General features: G+C 56.5%; 2 protein-coding genes across 3 annotated transcripts; one reads left to right on the top strand and one right to left on the bottom strand.

Annotated features, from left to right (window-relative positions):
- Window positions 1-3,323: 3,323 nt before the first annotated feature.
- PLOD3 (procollagen-lysine,2-oxoglutarate 5-dioxygenase 3) lies at window positions 3,324-11,407 on the bottom strand. Its single transcript, XM_040261913.1, has 19 exons — window positions 10,762-11,407; window positions 10,079-10,170; window positions 9,769-9,905; window positions 9,520-9,683; window positions 9,277-9,389; window positions 9,052-9,115; window positions 8,398-8,495; window positions 8,068-8,169; window positions 7,734-7,859; window positions 7,406-7,527; window positions 7,078-7,182; window positions 6,835-6,960; window positions 6,393-6,534; window positions 6,190-6,303; window positions 5,924-5,992; window positions 5,303-5,407; window positions 4,660-4,806; window positions 4,119-4,244; window positions 3,324-3,777 (listed from the first exon to the last, which is right to left on the bottom strand). Exons 1-19 carry the CDS (start codon window positions 10,907-10,909, stop codon window positions 3,622-3,624), a joined length of 2,256 nt encoding a protein of 751 aa, XP_040117847.1. The 5' UTR covers window positions 10,910-11,407; the 3' UTR covers window positions 3,324-3,621.
- ZNHIT1 (zinc finger HIT-type containing 1) lies at window positions 11,059-18,317 on the top strand. 2 transcript variants are annotated; one of them, XM_040261940.1, is made up of 5 exons: window positions 11,059-11,884; window positions 16,995-17,165; window positions 17,634-17,713; window positions 17,819-17,988; window positions 18,081-18,315. In XM_040261940.1, the coding sequence occupies exons 1-5, from the start codon at window positions 11,863-11,865 to the stop codon at window positions 18,100-18,102; spliced, it is 465 nt and encodes a 154-aa protein (XP_040117874.1). In that variant the 5' UTR covers window positions 11,059-11,862; the 3' UTR covers window positions 18,103-18,315. The 2 variants fall into 2 exon arrangements, with proteins under 2 accessions (XP_040117874.1, XP_040117863.1); XM_040261929.1 differs by having other exon boundaries at window positions 11,776-11,884; window positions 17,634-17,988; window positions 18,081-18,317.
- The last annotated feature ends 39 nt before the right edge of the window (window positions 18,318-18,356 follow it).

The raw sequence follows: 18,356 nt of genomic DNA, 5'->3' as shown, positions 1-18,356 counted from the left end.
CGGCCCCAAAGGTCTGCCCTGGGACCAGGGTCTACCCTGAAGCCCAGCTCCCACCCAGCACAGAGCTCCACAGTGCCTCAGCGAGATGGGGAGGTGGTCCTGGAAATGTCTCCAGATGGCCCAGTTGGGGACCCAGGCACAGCCGTGGCCTCCTGCCCAAGGTGTACTTCTGTCTCCACAGAGCCCACCCAGGTAGTGAATTCTAGGATCCAAGCTTGGCTCAGGAGTACAAGGAATAAGGCAGTCAGGCACTCCTGGGCTGGAGGTGATGGGAAGGGGTGTGAGGACTCTGACTCCAGAGGTTTAAGTCCCAGCTCCCCCCTTTACCCGCTTCCCTGTTCCATCGTTTCGGGTCCATCTGTCCAACCTACATCTTTCTCATCTCTTGAAGGAACCCCCCGAGCCCTGGCAAGAGATCCCAGCCTCGCTTCCCTCCCACCTTGGCATCGGGAAGCAGAGAGCCAGACCCAGGGGTCCTTAGGGCTTCAGGGACTCACCGAGCTCGAAAACGGAGAAGATCCATCGCAGGAGGGCACTCACCTGGAGGCCGGTGGAGGCGGCTGGCCTTCTGTAGAGGGGAGTCCCACAGGGGCCACTGTGGCTCTGAAGCTTTCTGTCTTCTGGCCCAACCCCTGGCTCTGACCCCTGACCTGGGCTCTGCCCTCTTTTCTGCCCCCTCTGCTGACCTGCACAGTGGACCATCATGAGCTCTGGAAAAGGAGGGTTAACCAGCTCTTTGGGTTCACAGGGTTGTGATCAATAGGGCCGGAAGGCGAGACCAGGGACATGGCTTGGAGTCTGGCGGTGAGGGTGTTTGGATTTTGTGGAGGTCAGGACTGGCTCCCTGTGATGAGCAGACTGGCAGCGTCCTGCGCCAGTGGAAGTTGCCGTGTGTGTGTACCCTGCATAGAAGGACTCCCCATTTGTCACCCAGGCCTGGCCCCTGTTGGTTAGAGGACCTGCAGGAGGATTTATTCCCTGAGGAGCAACTTAGGCCTCTGTGGGAAGACCTCTGGAGGGAAGGGTTTTATGGGAAAGGCTAAGGGTTGAGGAGCCCCTGCAAGTGGGAGCCCCCTGGGCTATGAGCACTCCATCCATGCGGGCAGGGCCAGTCCTCACTGTGACTATGGCCCTGTTCAACATGACTAGAGGCTGCGGAGCAACCACTTTTTCCAGGTCAGGGACTGACACCTTTTTAAATTAATTAATTTTTTTTTTGTCTGTGCCTTGCCTTGTGACCAGGGATTGAATCTGGACCCTTGGCCATGAGAGGGCAGAGTCCTAACCACTGGACCTACAAGAAATTCCTAGAATGTCACTTTAAAAAAATCTTTTTAAAACATTTTGATACAATTTTTAAAGATTACTTTTCGTTTAAAAAATTTATTTATTTTTTGGCCACACAGTGCAGCCTGTGAGATCTTAGGTCCCCAACCAGGGATTGAACCCTGACCCCCCAGCACTGGAGAGAGGGAGTTGTAGCCACTGACTGGCCAAGGAAGTCCCTAAAGGTCACTTTTCGTTTCTAGTTCTTTCAACATGTTGGCGCTATTTCCCATCTTGGACAAACATCCTTGAGCCCATCTTAAACTCACTATTTTATGATGATGCTGATTTCCCCACCCCTACATCTTGACCCTCCCCACTGGTAAGACGTCTTTTTTTTTTTTTTTGAATGTCACTTCTTTATTTTTTAATTTATTCATTTGGCTGCGTTAAGCAGGACCTTTCATTCCAGCACACAGACTCTCTAGTTCTGGCACAACAGTTCCCCGTCCAGAGGAGCCAGGGGTTGAGCTGCACGGGCTGTTTCTCTGTGGCACACGGGATCTTAGTTCTCCGACCAGGGATTGAACCAGCACCCCCTGCATTGTAAGGTGGATTCTTAACCAGTGGACCACCAGGGAAGTCCTGAGCCACACTAAATGTCACTTCTTTTACGGAAGTCTGATGCGCAACTGTCAGAAGCCTCTGTCACGTACCACATTCTCTCCTGGCACAGAATACCTTCTCTCCATCACCATGATTTTTTAACGTGGACCATTTTTATAGTCCTTATTGAATTTGTTACAATGTTGCTTCTACCGTTTACATTCTGCTTTTTTGACCATAAGGCATGTGGGATTCTAGCTCCCCAGTCAGGGATCAAAGCCACACCCATTGCATTGGAAGGCAAAGTCTTAACCACTGGACCACCAGGCAAGTCTCCCATCATGGCAATTTTCTGATCAGTCTCCTGCACACCGTGAGCAACAAAAAAATTGTGCTCATCACTGCCGCCGTCACGATGTGTGCCCAGCGCATGGGAGATGCTCTGTGAATGAACGGTGGAGACAGGATAGGCTTAGGCTGACACACCCTTTCTGCCCGTCCTTGGCCTCACACCTATGCAGCTTCACTGACCAGGACCTTCTGTTAAGAGAGATATTTCCTCCTATCCCTGCTCAGCCCACTCAAATCACAGGGCAAGTGATGAGGGTGGCGGGGGCCTGGGTGAGATGAACTTTAGCCAGAGAGAGGCTCAGTCCACGTGGGAAGGTGACCCACCCAGGGGGCCAGGAAGGATGGAAGGATGGTTTCATGGATGAAGTCTTCCTGGGAATCTGGGTAGGAGGAAGGAAGGACAATCTAGCTGTGATTGCAAGTGCACTGTTAGAAGCTGGAAATGCCCTAGGACAGGTGCTTGATTTTGGTGCAAGGCTGGGGAGGACCAGGCTAAAGGGGCCTGCTCTGCTGTCCTCAGGGTACCTCCAGGGGTCTCTGCAAGCCTTTGATGGTCCCCTTGAGACTAGAGGCAAAACCAGCTCCAGGAGGTCTTTTTTTTTCAAGGCTGCTTCCCTTCCCCTCCTTCCAGGAAGCTTTCTTGGGTTCACCCTCCGGATTCCCCTCTCCTGATTCCATGTGACTAAAAGCTGAGGTCCAAGAGCTCTCAGTAAGTTTCCACCCTGTCTTCCCTCCTACAATGCGTGTCCCAGCACTATCCCTGGACCCTAGCTCAGCGCTGTGCCTCTCTCATCCTTTCTGCATGGGAGAAGATGCCATCAGGTGAGGAGAGAATAGGGGACGACAGTTTGGGGGCTGTGCGGGGGTGGGGGCCTCTCATCTCATCCTGACAGGGGAAGTCCCTCTCTGGGTCTGGCCTCCAACACACCCCTCCCGAGCTCTGGAATGACAAGGAAGTTTCTAGATTCCCACTCTGCTCTAATACCATGTTTCTGTCATTTCTTCTTTTCAGTTCTCCTTTGGGGTCACCCCCGGTGTCCCCTCTGCCCTGGGTGGTGGGACGGACAAGGGGTCCACAGGTAATGAAACAATAAATGGGCTCAAGAATTACAAACCCTCCTTTATTGAGAGGGAGACTGAGAAACAATAATTTATCATGTAGCGAACCCCCAGAGGTCCTGTCCCCATGAGCCCTTGGGGACCCTGGGGACCCCCCCCAGGACAGGGGGCTCCCTGAGCTTCCTGAGGGCCGTGTGGTGGGGAGCGAGGCGACACATTCAGTCCCAGGCACACAGACCCCATATACCCAGGAGGCGAGGAGCCCACACCCACCCCACCCCAGGAGGTGGGGCACGGGAAGGCACGATGGCAAGGAAGGTTGGGCAGAGTGGTTGAGTGTCAGGGGTCGACAAAGGACACCATGATGTAGCGGGTGCCCCGAGTGGTGGGCAGCCCCTCGTGGTAGTGGGTGAGACGGCCCGGGTGCAGGAGCCCCCAGCCCTTCCGGGGGGACGATATCACACAGTCGTAGCGCAGGAAGCGGCATCCACCTCCCTGGAGAGACGAGAGGGGAAGGGGCTGGAGAGTGCGCGGACATGGGGACTGGGTGGTGAGCTGCCCCGAGGCGAGAGAGGCCAAACCGGGCACCAGGGAGGGACGGGACAAGAGGGGTGGGCATCGGCAGACGGGGGACACAGGACACAGTGGGTAGCCAGCCCAGAAGGGATCCAGAATATGACCCCGGAGGTCACTGGGAGACGTGACGAGGGCAGACAAGGGGCAGGGAGGTGGCCGTGCCTGTGAGGGGGCTGGACACAGGGCCTGGGGGAGGGGAATGCGTCTGCGTGTGTGGAGGGGCCCGGGGGCACCCTGAGTGGAGGGCAGTAGGGACTCACCTCATAATCCAGGCCCTTGTGGTTGAGGGCGACATTGAGGGTGAAGGTGGATGAGTCGTGATGCGGCCGCAGAGAGGGCTGCTCATCCGGTCGGTAGCGGACCACGAAGTTCATCACCGCCCGGGTCTGTGGGCACAGGGGAGGAGAGGCTGGGGGGATGGCCGGGAGGGTTCTCACTGCTCCCCGCGGGCTGCTGCCCCAGAGCTGCCCTCCTGCAGGGTCTCACTCTGTGTGTCTGACTCTTTGCGACCCCATGGACTGCAGCCTGCCAGGCTCCTCTGTCCGTGGGATTCTCCAGACAAGAACACTGGAGTGGGCTGCCGTGCCCGCCTCCAGGGGATCTTCCCGACCCAGGGATTCACCCAGGTCTCCTGCATCGCAAGCAGCTTCTTTACCATCTGAGCCACCAGGGGAGCCCGGATCTCACTCTATGGGGCCGATTTAAATGTTTCGCAGGCCAAAAGGCATTGTGTGGAGCCTTCCAGCCAGCACGGGTGTGGGAAGGCGGAAGAGGGAGCAGGGGTGGCGTGCAGTGGCCCACCTTGGTGTGGTAGCCGGGGAACAGGCTCTCGGTCATGGGCCCCACGTACGTCCTCAGGAGCTGCAGCCACTGGTCCTCATAGCCCACCTGTTTCATGTGGATGTCCACAGTGGGCACGTTCTCGTAGCCTCCCGCCAGCCTAGAGTCCTGTGGGCAGTGGGTACAGAGATGACACGGTGGTGCCAACCTCTCCTCCTCTTGCTCCCAGGCCTTGAAGTCTGCACTCCCTCCTTCTGGAAGTCTCCACCACGTTTTAGTCTCAGTGAAGATGTCACCTCTTCTGTGAAGCCCTCGGTGCCCCCACATCTGGGTCAAGGTTCCCACCTGTGACTCCCGCAGCACCCAGGCTGTCCATCACAGACTTCAGAGCTAGCTCCCTGCTGCTACTGATGGCAGGTGGGGCTGTGGAGGGCAGAGCTCCACCTGCACGTCCAGGTCAGGGGCTGGTGTCTAAGGACCTGCCCAGGGAGTATTTCTTGAATGCCCGGTGGAATGAAAGAATACAGAGGTGGCCCCTGTCTGCCTTTTCCTGCTCGGGGGCCCCCTCTCTGTTCCCACTCTCCAGATTCCATTTTCCCTCAATCAGGGAAATGCCCCCTCCCTCCTCCTGGGGGCCCCCTCCTCCGTGGTCCAGGCCCCTCACCTCATGCCGGCCTCCTGACCACTGGCCGTAGTGTTCCATTTCCTCCACCAGCTCATCGCACATTTGCTCAGACAGGAGAGGGAACCAGTACACGTCTGGGCAGGGCTGAGTCAAGACAGGGCAGGGGAAGAAGAAAACAGGGCTGGGTGATGCTCCAGGAGGGGACAGGCAGCCAGCGGGAGGAGACAGAAAGCAGGGAACAGAAAGGTAAGCCAGGACAGGAGAGAACGTGGAGGGACGGGCAGCTGAGCATGGGGATGCACTGGTCGGGGGCATCGGGGAGGGGACCGACGCGGCCAGAGCAGGTGAGAGCAGCGCTGAGAACTCGGCACAGACAGCGCGGTTCCTGGAGCCCTAGGTTCTGGGACAGCGGTTTTCAATCTCATTTTAAAAAATGTCATTTCACCCATACACCAACACACCCAACGGACAAGGGAGGACCACTGGGGTGAATGCTGGGCTGGGGGCTGCATGCCTATCAGCTCAGCCTTTGCCCTCATCTTGCCTGAGCAGAAAACCCCCAGGCACCTGGGCAAGGACCCTGGGAGAACCCCTCATCCAGGTGGTGGGCCCCAGGGGCAGCGGCCATCCCCTTGGGCCGAGGTCCTGAGGGGGGCTCACCTGTTCCACGAGCCCCTCCCCTTCCAGGGCCCGACTGTAGTTCTCGTGAATATACTGCTCCTTCCAGTCCTAGGGGAGAGCGGGGGCGGGGGGGGGCGCACCTTGACCTCTGCCCTCTTCACACCGCTTGCTCCCACCCGGGAGGCCCCCTCCCCAGGCGGCAGGCGACCCTGCCCAGTGCGCACGCGCGCGTGTGATGGGGCCGGGGCGTGGCACTCCCCTTCAGGGAAGGCCCGCGCCATCTGAGCCAGGGGCCGCCGACTCACCAGGGGGTTGTCGAAGATCTGCCAGAGGTCAGGGTGCAGGTGGTCCGTGTCATACCGGGAGGTGGCCAGGAGGCGGCCAAATTCGTGCTGATTGCTGAGGTGGAGGAAGATGCCCTGGCAGTGGGCAGAGGGTGTAAGGAGGCTGATGGGGAGCCAGCGTGCTGCCCCCCAGCGCCCCTGCCAGGAGCCCCAGGCCCCCTCACCTTGTCCCGCAGGCTCTTACAGAAGGCCATGTCTGGGTCGGTGTCGCTCCCCGAGAACACCTCCCGCTGGGGTAGCTCCGTCCTCAGGGTCTCCCCGCGGATCACGTAGGCCTGGGATATGTAGGGCACATTCCACACACCCCTGGAGGCCCACACAGGGGTCAGCTAGGTGGGTGCCCCCTGTGGGCACCCCCCTGCCCCCCCACCGTCCTGCCCAGTTCACCCCTGGAGCCCCTTCCCTCGGCAGCTGAGAGCTGTGAGGGCCCTCTTGCTTCCCCAGGGAAGCCCTGCTGGTCACAACCCGCTCCACCATCAGTCCTTAGTTACCCCACAACGCAGCACGCCTTCAGGGTGGCCACACTGGGCCCCCGCGTTCGGGCCTTTGGGGCAGGATGGAGGGGTCTGGGAGGGCTCCTGGGTTGGGGGAGGCTGCAAGACTCACACTCGCTTCCTCTGCACCAGCTCCACGTAGTCCTCCGAGCGCGCGTAGTACTCGTCGGGGCTCAGGGCCCCCCAGAAGTTAGACCACAGCTTCCCGTGGCGAGACAGCATAGGCGCTATGACCTTCCTGTGGACAAGCGCAGGTGAGGGCAGGGAGGAGGCAAGCCCCATGGCCAGAGCGGGAGGTGAGGGGTTCCCTGGGGACTAATCTGGGGACCCTCTGGCCAAGCCCGGTGAGAGAGACCTGTTCGCTTCAATGAGGATGCGCAGGGTCTGCGGGTTGGTGATGACGGTGTCAGCGTCCAGGCTGAAGTAGAATTCACACTTGGGGTCCTGCCGGCAGATGTCCCTGGAGGGGACAGACCGAAACACAGATGAACAGGAGCAGGTCGGGGGAGGCGGGGGCTGAGTAGGGGGTGGAACTCCCCCGACCTGCGACCCGCGGAGGAGACGAGAGGGAAAGGGAGTAGAAGGAAGCTGACCAGCTGGACGTCAGGAGGGAGGGAAAAAAGACCATGGGGAGCAGGGGAAGCGTGGGAACAGTGCAGGCGCCCCGCCCGAGGCTCACTCACATGGCCATGTCCCTGGCCTCTCCTGGGGTCAGGGCCTCCTCGGGCCCCACCAGCTTCACAGCGGAGAAGTGGTCCTGGAGCTGGGGCCAGGAGTCATCGATGTGGGGCTCATGGTACACCTCCTGGAGGTGCGGGGAGAAGAGATTGGAGGGGGGACGCCAAGAGGGCAGAAAGGTGGCATCTAAGGGACAGGACGGGGCGGGAGGAACACTTCCTGCAGGGGGAAAGGCTGCAGGAAGGAGGCCGGGCTGTGGGGAGAGGTCTGATCTGGGCAGCAGGGGTGGGGAGGTCCCTTGGGAGGGAGAGGCTGGCGGTCGGGGTGTCTCACGTTGTTGTGCAGGAAGAGCGTGACCCTGTCAGGGGGGTAGTCCAGGAGCAGCAGCCGCTGGAGGAAGCGGGGCAGGAACGGGGTAGGTTGTTCCACAAACACAGCCAGAAGCACCCGGGGGGGAGGCTGGAAGATACGACCACGTGACGGGTCTCAGAGGAAAGCCCGGCTCCCCTACCCAGTTTGTCCTCCACACCCTGCCAAGTTTAGTGGAGGGTGGGGCGGGGAGCAGGGGGATCTCCAGGGGCTTTGCCTCCACCCCTGCTGCCCAGCACCCTCCTGGGACCCTCTGCTTCAGAGCACTCTCCCACCCACCCTGGCACCCGCTCCTCACCTGCCCCCCCGGGAGTGGCCTCCGGTCCTGGTTACAGAAGCCACAGCCTCCTTCAGGAGTCCAGCCGTTGGGGACGTAGTTTCCCAGGTAATTGAGCTGGAGCTGTTGGGAGAGGCGGTGAGAGGCTGAGGCGGGGCCAAGGGTGAGGGAGGTGGGGGCAGGCACCGGAGAAGGGCAGGGGGAGCGTGGGCACGGAGAACCTCTTCCAGCTCCTGAGCTTCTGGGGCTGGGGAGGGCTCACGGCTCGGAAGGGCTGGAGGAACCTGGGGGGCTGTGGGATCAGACTGACTGGGGCAGGGGCTGGGCTGAGGGGAGAAGCGCCAGGAGCACCTTCGTGGGACCGTTCCCATGGACTACAACAGGAAGCGTGTCGTAGGCCACATTCCGGATGCGCACTCGATTCCGACCAAACTTTAAGACCACCTCATCTGGGGAAGAAAGTCCAGGCTTTAGACTCCCTTACTCTAGAAACTGCCAATCAGCAGGTGCTTCTAAATACAGTGGAGGTGGTGGTGGGGGGGGAGGTACCCAGGCGTTCTAGAGGATGAAGGACCGTGGTCCATGGGGCAGGGATGGGATAACGTCTCTCTCTGAGGGCACTGGCCAGGCTGCTGCCACCTGGGGAGCCCCATCACTTACTACCTGTGCCCCCCGGGGAAGTCTCTGGCCCCGCAGGGAGGTGGTTTCCCCATATGTAACCAATGGGTAATCATAGACTGCCTTTCGTAGGATTGTTATGTTCAGTGAAATTCAAGAAGGAAAACCCTGACCCAGAGCCTGGCATGTAGCAATGGACGTGTACAACAGGGGCTGCAGCTATTCCTGGTGGCAGAGGGCACCTTACTCTGTGGGCCATTCAGACGTTTGCTGAAGTTAACACAGAGGTGAGCTGAAGTTCACCCCTGATCTACCAGGAGCCCCGCCCACATTCAGGACCCCTAACAGCCTCTCTCATCGCTCCTTTTCCCATTGCTGTCTCCTCACCTAAAGCCCCGTTGAGGTTCTGGAAGATCCGCGATTTATGATCCAGACTAAGGCCGAGTTTCTCCTGGATGGGATGAGGTGGGGGCAGTAAATTAAAGAGGGGCTGAGACATCTCTTCCCACTCTTTCCTCTCTGTGTCTTTCTGAAAGCCTCTTGACTCCTTTCCTTAGGGCCTGCCACCCCCCAGAGCTGCGGGGATGGGGGCCCTCCTCGGCCTCTCCCTACCCTCAGTCCTGGGTCCAGGTAGAGCCGAGTGTAGAAGAGCTGATCGTCATCGTCATCTTTGTACTTCCACTGGCGGACGATTTGGTGGATGGTGGGGGCGAAGCCAATGAATCCTGGCAGGGGGAGAGGATGCGCTGACTCCCAGACTCCCCAGTGTCCCAGGGCCGGTCCCCACTCCCTCGCCCACCCTCAAGCACCTGGGACACGCCATTCCCCACCACTGCTGGACCCTCTGCCACTCACCACCAGAGTTGAGGAAGCGCTTCCCTGTGCCCACCTCAGGGTACTGCTCTGCTAACCCCCACTCGGGCCAGCAGAAGCTCTCTGCGGAGAAGAGCAGGCGGCTGCCACTCTGGACGAACTTCTTCAGCAGCTCCGAGGGGCTGCCAGCCAGAACCACATCATAGCTGAGGGAGGCACGGGACGATGAAGGAGGACGGCCACTAGGAACCTCCCTCTCCTCTCTCCTTCTGCCCGCCCCCTCCCCTTTACCTGTCCACAAACATGATGACCATATCTTCCCTCTCTGCGTATTTCTCCATTTCCTTCTTGAGCCACCTGACTTTCTGTCCTCCACCAACCGTTCGGGCGACATCACCGCCTCGCCACTCCTCTCCTAGGCCCAGGGTCTGTGGAGAAGACCCAGAATGCCAGGGAGGGTCTCAGGTGGCCAGGTGGGCTCATCGCCCTGACCAGGCTCACCGGAGGGTCCCAGGCATCCAGCCCTCCGCCCACTCTGGGTGGGGGGCTAGACGCCATCCCGACCCCTTCGAGGGGCCCAGGAGGGTGTTCTTCTCCTCACCCGCACGGTGTAGTTGAAAAACGCCGCTGACTGCAGGAAACGCCGGTATCCCTCTGTCTCCGCTGTGGCCACGGTGATCACCAGCAGCTTTTCTGTCACCAGACGGGACTCAGCACCCAGCTTGCTGCCCCATGTACTCAGCTCACCGACCATCCCTCCCCTCCCCCCACTCCCCCCCTCCCAACGCTGCTCCAGACCCTGTGCGTGTGTGAGTCGTTCAGTGGTGTCTGACTCTTCGCGGCCCCATAGACTGTAGCCCACCAGGCTCCTCTGTCCATGGAATTATCCAGGCCAGAATACTGGAGTGTGTTGCCATTCCCTTCTCCAGGGGATCTTCCCGACCCAGAGATCGAACCCAGGTCTCCCCCACTGCAGGCGGATTCTTCACCGTCTGAGTCACCAGGGAAGCATAACCTCTTTTCCCTTATCCCTTCTTAAATTATTCTAACCCAGGGAAACGTCAACCCCAGTGAGAGCGGAATGCTACAACACTCAGAAATTCGCGGTCAGTGCGCGAAGTGGAGCGGAGGGGTAACTGGACACCCCAGTTCTGGGCGAGGCATCGTGTGATTCAGCCCTAGGGAGCCCGCTGACCGAGGGAGAGGCCAGCCTAGATCCCCCTCCCCGGCCCAAGCCCGCAGACACGTCAGCCCAGCGCCGGTCGTCCCTCCCGGGGTTCTCACCTGGGTTGACGGGATCGCTGCCGCGGGGTCGATCTGAGGCCGAGGCGGCAGGAGACGGCGACAGCAGTAGCAGCAGTAGTAGCAGGGGCCGGAGTCCCGGGCCCGAGGCCATGGCGGAGAGCGGGCCGAGCTGCACACAGGCCCGCATCTGGCTCTGGCTGTCTGCCTTGGATCCCAACTCGGGAGAGGGGCTCTAGAAAAAGGACCGGGGCTACTGTACAGCCAGCAGCTAGGAGGAGCCCGGTTGCGGCTCCGCCCTGGGGGTGAAAAAAAAAAGGCGTAGCCGGAGGTTACAGAAAACTCCAGATGCCGGAGCCCTAGACAAGGCGAGGATTGTCCCAGGCCGCCGGCAGAGCTGTACGAGCGGAGGGGGCGCCCGGCCCGGAGGCGGGCGAAGGGCAGGGAGTGCGGCTGGCGATCCCGAGCCGAGGTTCTTTTAGAGCCAGCCCGGCCCCCTGCCAGCCTAACACTTGAGGAAACTGAAACGCGGAGAGGGGAAGTGACCCCTTGAGGGTCCAGCAGGACCCGGAGGCGGGTCTTTGCCACAGCCCAGCCTGGAGCAGCCGGGCGGAAGACCGGGAGAGCTAGGCAGTGGGGCCGCGACGAAAAGGGACGGCGGCAGGGACGGAGGAGGCCGAGGAGGCTGCAGTCTCAGGAGGGCTGGGGGTTGAGGTTTTGGCAGAGGATCCTCTGGGACTTCCCACTTAAGCCTGCCCATTTTCTTTCGCTACTCTGGCCCATCATCTCCACGGCCCGGGGGAGGGGCTCCAGGGGCTGCCTCTGTGATGATTCTACGTTCGGAAGGGCCAAAGGAAAATGACGTTTCTTGAAAGATCGCTGGCACCGTCTCTTTAAAATGACCCATTTCGGGGGTTCCGAAATAACACAGCTGCACCGAGGCCGGAAGTAGTTTTGCCCGTAAAAAATATGGCGGAAAGCTTTCTGGTCTCCAAGGGAACACCGCGTAATTAGTCAGAAACCTGTGGGCTGACTCTGCGCACGCGCAGGAGCACTCGTCGCCGGAAGTCATGATGCCCCGACCCACGGCACGTGATTTAGCACGCGTGCGCAGTAGGCCCATCTTGCAGCTGTGTTGTGGAAATGGTGGAGAAGAAAACTTCGGGTAAGTGAGCTTCTGGCTGTTGGCCCACTCTCTTCCTCTCAGATTCGAACCTGGCCTAGGATTCCCTCACCCGGTTATTAGTCTCAAATCCCTCCCCCGGCGCTCGGGTACTGACTGCCCCCTAAACCCGGGGCAGCTCCCTTCTGTTCACGTTTTATTCATGCCTGCTGCAAACCGGGCGCTGGGGATGAAGAAAGAAGAAAGATCTTTTGCATCCAAGAACTGCTTTCCGGGAGCGGGGCCGACACGCAGATCTACCATTGCGTTTCAGAGTGATACGTAGAGGGATGCAAAGCTCCTGGACTCAGGGAGGAGTGGCATCCAGCCCAACTTCTGGGAAGGAGAGGACAGGGAAGGCTTGGAGGGAAAGAAAACGCTTGGACTATGTCTTGAAAGTTACGGTTTCGCTCCGTGCAAGTGCGTGGGGACTCCTTCCCTGCAGCGGTAATTGCACGCGCCAAGGTAGGAGAGCAAGAAAACGTAGATCGCTTAGGAAATCAAGGAGGAGAGAGAGGCTGGAGGACAAGGGAAAGGTCCCCTTGAAAGGCATTTTAAACACTGCTGACGAGTTTAAACTCTATGGAGAGGGCAGTGAAGAGCCTTCAAGGGCTTTTAACGCAGGGGATTGACGCAAACAAATTTATCTCTTAAGTGCAAGGGTGGATTGGAGGGGCTACAGCCACGCTGTTCAGTAGAAATTTCTGGGATGATGGGACTGTGTTTAATCAGCACTATTCAGTATGGCAGCCAATAGCCGCCTGTGACTATCGAGCACTTGAAATGTGGTTGGTTAGACTGAGGAACTTAATTTAAAATTGCATGCATTTTAATGAATTACATCTTAATTAATCTACATCTAAATGAAAATAACCTCATGTGACTAGTGACTGCTTTATTATGTAGCACAGGTCTAGAGATTGGAAGGCCAGTTAGGAAGCTATTGAGTAATCCAGATAAAAAGTGATGAGGGTGGGAGCAATCTACCAGATTGACTTGTAATAAATCCAGTCATGTCCTCTTAAAACCCCTCATTGGATCTCTGTCACCCTCACCATAATCCAAGCCCAGGAAATTCCCTGGCGGTCTAGTGGAATGGACCCTAAGGACCTTTCACTGCCAAGGCCTGGGTTCAATCCTTGGTTGGGAAACTAAGATGCCACAAGCCTTGCAGCGCAGCCAAAAAATAAAATATTATTCCCCAATCCAAATTCATATAGACACTTAAAGGTAATATTCTTAATGGTCTGCCCGACTTCATTGAAGGGATTCCCTGGTGGCTCAGAGGTTAAAGCGTCTGCCTGCAATGCTGGAGACCTGGGTTCAGTCCCTGGGTTGGGAAGATCCCCTGGAGAAGGAAATGGCAACGCACTCCAGTATTCTTGCCTGGAGAATCCCATGGACAGAGGAGCCTGGTGGGCTACAGTCCACGGGGTCGCAAAGAGTCGGACACGACTGAACGACTTCACTGACTTCATGTTAATACCCTGCCCACATACTTTATAATACCAGCCATATAGAACTTTAAAAAATGTATTGAGGACACTGCAGTCTTTCATCCAGGCCTTCTCTCATGCTGGTACCAAAGTCTAAGACACCTTCCCCTCCTCCAACCAGGCTAACTGCTGTCCATCAGTCAGGCCTCAACCCAGGCTTACTTTCCCCTGGAAAATCTTCCTGACTACCCCAAGACCTGGTGGCTCAGACGGTAAAGAATCTCTCTGGAATGCAGGAGACTTGGGTTCAATCCCTGTGTTGGGAAGATGCCCTGGAGAAAGAAATGGCAACCCACTCCAGTATCCTTGCCTGGAGAATTCCATGGACAGAGGAACTTGGTGGGCTACAGTCCATAGGGTCGTAAAGAGTCAGACAGGACAGAGTGACTAACACACACCCCAAGAACAGGTCATGTGTTTCGTAGTACTTTGCACTTCCCGGTCCTAGCATACACTCTCCTGTACTGTGCTTGTTGATTTGATCATTTATATCCCCCACCTGATGTGAAACTCTGGTTGTCTTCCCAGAACCCAGGGCACCGCCTGGTACTAGGAAGGGAGGCAGTATAGTGCAGTGATCAAGAGGATTTTTTTTGATGCTGGGCAGTTCTGGGTTTGAGTTCTGACCCAGGAGCTGCTTATTAGCTGTGTGAACTTTGGACAGGTTTCTTAACCTCTGAACTCCAGTAAACTGGAGATGATAGTGATAGCTGTCTCATAGGGTTGATGTAAAGATTAAAGGATTCCATTTACGCAGAGAGATTAGTACAGTCAGACCTCAGATATGCAGGCTTGATTCTCGACCACCGTGATTGAGTATCATGATAAAGTTGAGTCACACCAATTTTTTGATTTCCCATTGCATATAAAAATGATGTTTACACTATAGTCAATTAAGTGTGCAATAGCATTATGTCTTAAAACAATATATATGCTTTGTTAAAAAAAACTTTTTAACATGTGGCATGTGGAATCTATTAATAGTTCCCTGACCAGGGTTCGAACCCAGGGCCCCGTGCATTCTAAGAACAGTCTTAGCCACTGGCCTACCAGGGAAGTTCCTGTGTATGCTTTAATTTAAAAACACTTTTTGCTAAAAAGCACTAGCCATCATCTAAGCCTTCAGCACATTGTAACCTTTTTTGCTGTTGGACTTCCCTTGTGGCTCAGACGGTAAAGCGTCTGCCTACAATTCAGGAGACCCAGGTTCCATCCCTGGGTCAGGAAGATCCTCTGGAGAAGGAAATGGCACCCCACTCCAGTACTCTTGCCTGGAAAATCCCATGGATGGAGGAGCGTGGTAGGCTGCAGTCCATGGGGTCGCAAAGAGTCGGACACGACTGAGCGACTTCACTCACTTTCACTTTTGCTGTTGGAGGGTTTTGCCTCAGTGTGGATGGCTGCTGACTGATCAGGGTGTGGTTGCTGAAGGCTGGGGGGCTGTTGGGATTGCTTAAAATAAGGCAGCAGTGACGTTTGCCACATCAGTTGACTCTTGCTTTCATGAAGGATTTTTCGGTAGCCTGCAATACTGCTTGATTGCATTTTATCCAGAGTAGAACTTCTTCCAAAATTAGAGTTCATCCTCTCAAACCCTATCACTGCCAGGGTTTTACATCAACTAAGTTATGTAACATTCTGAATCATTTGTTGTCATTTCAGCAATCTTTACAACATCTTCACCAGGTGTGGTTTCCATCTTAAGCACCACTTTCTTGACTCATCCATGAAAATTGTATCATAAGATTGCAGCAGTTCAGTCACATCTTCAGGCTCCTCTTCTAATTCTAGCTCTCTCACTATTTCTACCACATCTGCAGTTACTTCCTAAGTCATCCTTGAGGGTTGAATCAGCTTCTTCCAAACTCTGGTTAGTGTTGATATTTTTTCCCTCTCCCATGAATCACAAATGTTCTTCATGGCATCTAGAATTCTGAATCCTTTCCAGGAGGTTTTCCATGGACTATGCCCAGCTCCATCAGAGGAATCATTATCTATGGTTAACAGCCTTATGAAATACATTTCTTAAATAATAAGACTTGAAAATCAAAGTTACTCCTTGGTTCGTGGGCTGCAGAATAGTTATTGTGGCATGAAAACAACATTGATTTTGTTGTACATCTCCATTAGAGCTCTTGAGTGACTGGGTACATTGAAAGGCATCTTTTCTCCTGAGAAGTAGGTATCAACAGTGGGCTTCAAATATTCAGTCAACTATATTATAAACAAATGTGCTGTCATCCAGGCTTTGTTGTTCCATTTATAGAGCAAGGGCAGAGTAGATCTAGCCTAATTCTTAAGGGCCTAGAATTTTCAGATTGGTAAATGAGCACTGTCCTCAACTTAAAGTCATCAGCCACTTGAGCCCCTAACAAGAGAGCCAGCCTATCCTTTGAAGCTTTGAAGTCAGGGATGGACTTCTCCTCTCTAGCTAGGAAAGTCCTGGATGCCTCTTCTAATAGAAGCTAGTTTGTCTACACTGAAAGTCTGTTGTTTAATGTAGCCACCTTCATTAATTGTCTTAGCTAGCTCTTCTGAGTTTTCTTCTTTTGGCCAGACCGTGCAGCATCCAGGATCTTAGTTCCCCAACCTGGGGTCAAACCTGGGCCCACAGCACTGAAAGCATAGAGTTCTAACCACTGGAGCACCAGGGAGCTCCTTTAGGTCATTCTTGCTGTAGCGTTTATTGCACTTTGCACTTTTATGTTATGGTGACATCTTCTTTCCTTAAACCTCACGAGCCAACTTCTGCTAGCTTGGGACAGCTGACTGGTGGAGCAGCCAGGACTCATACCCATTTATCCATTAAATTAGCTGTCCTGAGTGTGACTGGTTCCTGTCGAGTGGGAGTTGGTTTGCTGGGGGTGAGTTTGGAGTGGAAGGGAGGTAAGGAAATAAAACATCACATGGACTGTGCTCTCACAGCAGAGTGGCTGTGAAGTTAGACACATGTGAATTCAGCAGGTTTTGCTATGGAGGGGAAAGTACCAGTTGAGTGGGGGGTGGCGGGTGGGGGTGGAGGGTTGAAGATGCAAAGGAGGGGGAAGACTTGAACTCAGAGTGAAGGATTTGGGTTTAGCAGTGGGACTTGTGGGTGCATCCACATGGAACGGAGGGAGACGGGGGTACCCATGCAGTTATGATTGAGGGTGGGCTGATGGATAAGCATCTCTCCATGGTGGCTTGTCCTTTGAGCTGGGAAATGAGATTGCTGTGCGTAAAGTCTGAGTGCATCAAGGTCCTGGTGGTGCCTGGGAAACCCGAGTGCACTGTGGTCTCCACTGGCACAGTTGTGTGGTTTCTGCCTGCAATGAGAGGTCTCCAGGAGACATTTCACTGCCCAGGTCTGGGATTGGGAGGAAAGGATGGGGCCAAAAGGATGGAAACCAGGCATGAATGACTGAAACAGCAGTCTTAGGTGGCTGAGAAGGAAGCAGCCAGAATGGGCAATATATTGGGAGGAGATCCAGGGGCCAAAGGTTTGGGGACTAGGGTGAGATCAGAGAACTGTGGCTCCCATACCCGGGACATCTTCCTTCCACTCATGGCCCAGAGCCGAGGCTGCCCAGCGTCTCTCCTCTCTGCTCCCGTAACTCTTGTGGCCCTGTCCCATCTAGTTCGCTCCCAGGACCCTGGACAGCGGCGGGTGCTGGACCGGGCAGCCCGGCAGCGCCGCATCAACAGGCAGCTCGAGGCCTTGGAGAATGACAACTTCCAGGACGACCCCCATGCGGGCCTCCCCCAGCTCGGCAAGCGGCTGCCTCAGTTTGATGACGACGCAGACACTGGTGAGGCGGGTAGAGGAGGAACGGGGCGCCATGGGGTGGTGGTGGTGGGGCAGGCCTGGGAGGCAAGGCTGCAGGAAGAGGGAAGAGCCTGGCTGGGTCAGGGTTGTGTAAGGATGTCGGGCTGGGGGATGGATGGCCTGCGGGCTCCTCTGGCTCCCTTCAGCCAAGCCCTGTCCCAGTCTCTGCCTCAGTTTCCTTTCCTGTGTGTAGAATAAAGAAGCCAGGGGAGATGAGCCCTTAAGATCGCCTCCGGCTCTGACGTGGAGCTTTAGGTATCAGGAGTGTGGAGATGGAGGAAGGCTCGGGTTGGAGAAGTGGGAGGCGGGGAAGGATGGTAGAGAGACGCCAGCTTAGAACCTGGCAGGCACCTGGGCAGGGAAGGGACACAGGGGCATTGGGAACAGTGGTGCAGAGAAGCCGGTGTCTTCCTGGGTGAGGGCCAAGTAACTCATCGCCCTTGATGTCTAGGAAAGAAAAAGAAGAAAACGCGAGGTGATCATTTTAAACTCCGCTTCCGAAAAAACTTTCAGGCCTTGCTGGAGGAACAGGTGAGAGGAGCTGGCTGGGAGGACTCCACGGGGCAGGGATGCACCTGGCGAGATCCCTGTGTGGGCGGAGCAGTCAGAGCCGGCCCTGCCCCCTTGTCTCTGCAGAATCTGAGTGTGGCTGAGGGCCCTAACTACCTGACAGCCTGCGCGGGACCCCCGTCCCGGCCCCAGCGCCCCTTCTGTGCTGTCTGCGGCTTCCCCTCCCCCTACACCTGTGTCAGCTGCGGCGCCCGGTACTGCACTGTGCGCTGTCTGGGCACCCACCAGGAGACCAGGTGAGAGGGGCCTCCCCTGGCCCACACCCTCCCCCTCCTCCCTCCAGCAGCCTAGGGACCCTCTGCTCATCCAGGGCTTCCTCTGCCCACAGGTGCCTGAAGTGGACTGTGTGACCCTGGGCGTCCCCAGAGAGAAAGGCCCCGTGCATCGCCCGGCCTCGGAGAGAGCGTCACCGAAGGAAAAGATGCTCCTCCCGGAGCAAGAGGGCAGCCCAGCAAAGCCCATGTCCTGTCCTCCAGGGAGACCAGCCTCGCTTCTAGGGCCGGAGGCAGGGTGGTGCCTGAGCCCTCAGAGTGCAGTTGTAATAAAAGGTCTCGTGCGAGGAGGAGCCTGCCCGGTGGTTCTGTGGGATTTTGGGGGTGAGGCT

Source organism: Oryx dammah, unplaced genomic scaffold (genome assembly GCF_014754425.2).
Source record: "Oryx dammah isolate SB20612 unplaced genomic scaffold, SCBI_Odam_1.1 HiC_scaffold_2, whole genome shotgun sequence".
NCBI classification, from domain to species: domain Eukaryota; kingdom Metazoa; phylum Chordata; class Mammalia; order Artiodactyla; family Bovidae; genus Oryx; species Oryx dammah.
This window is presented reverse-complemented; position numbering and strand designations above follow the sequence as displayed.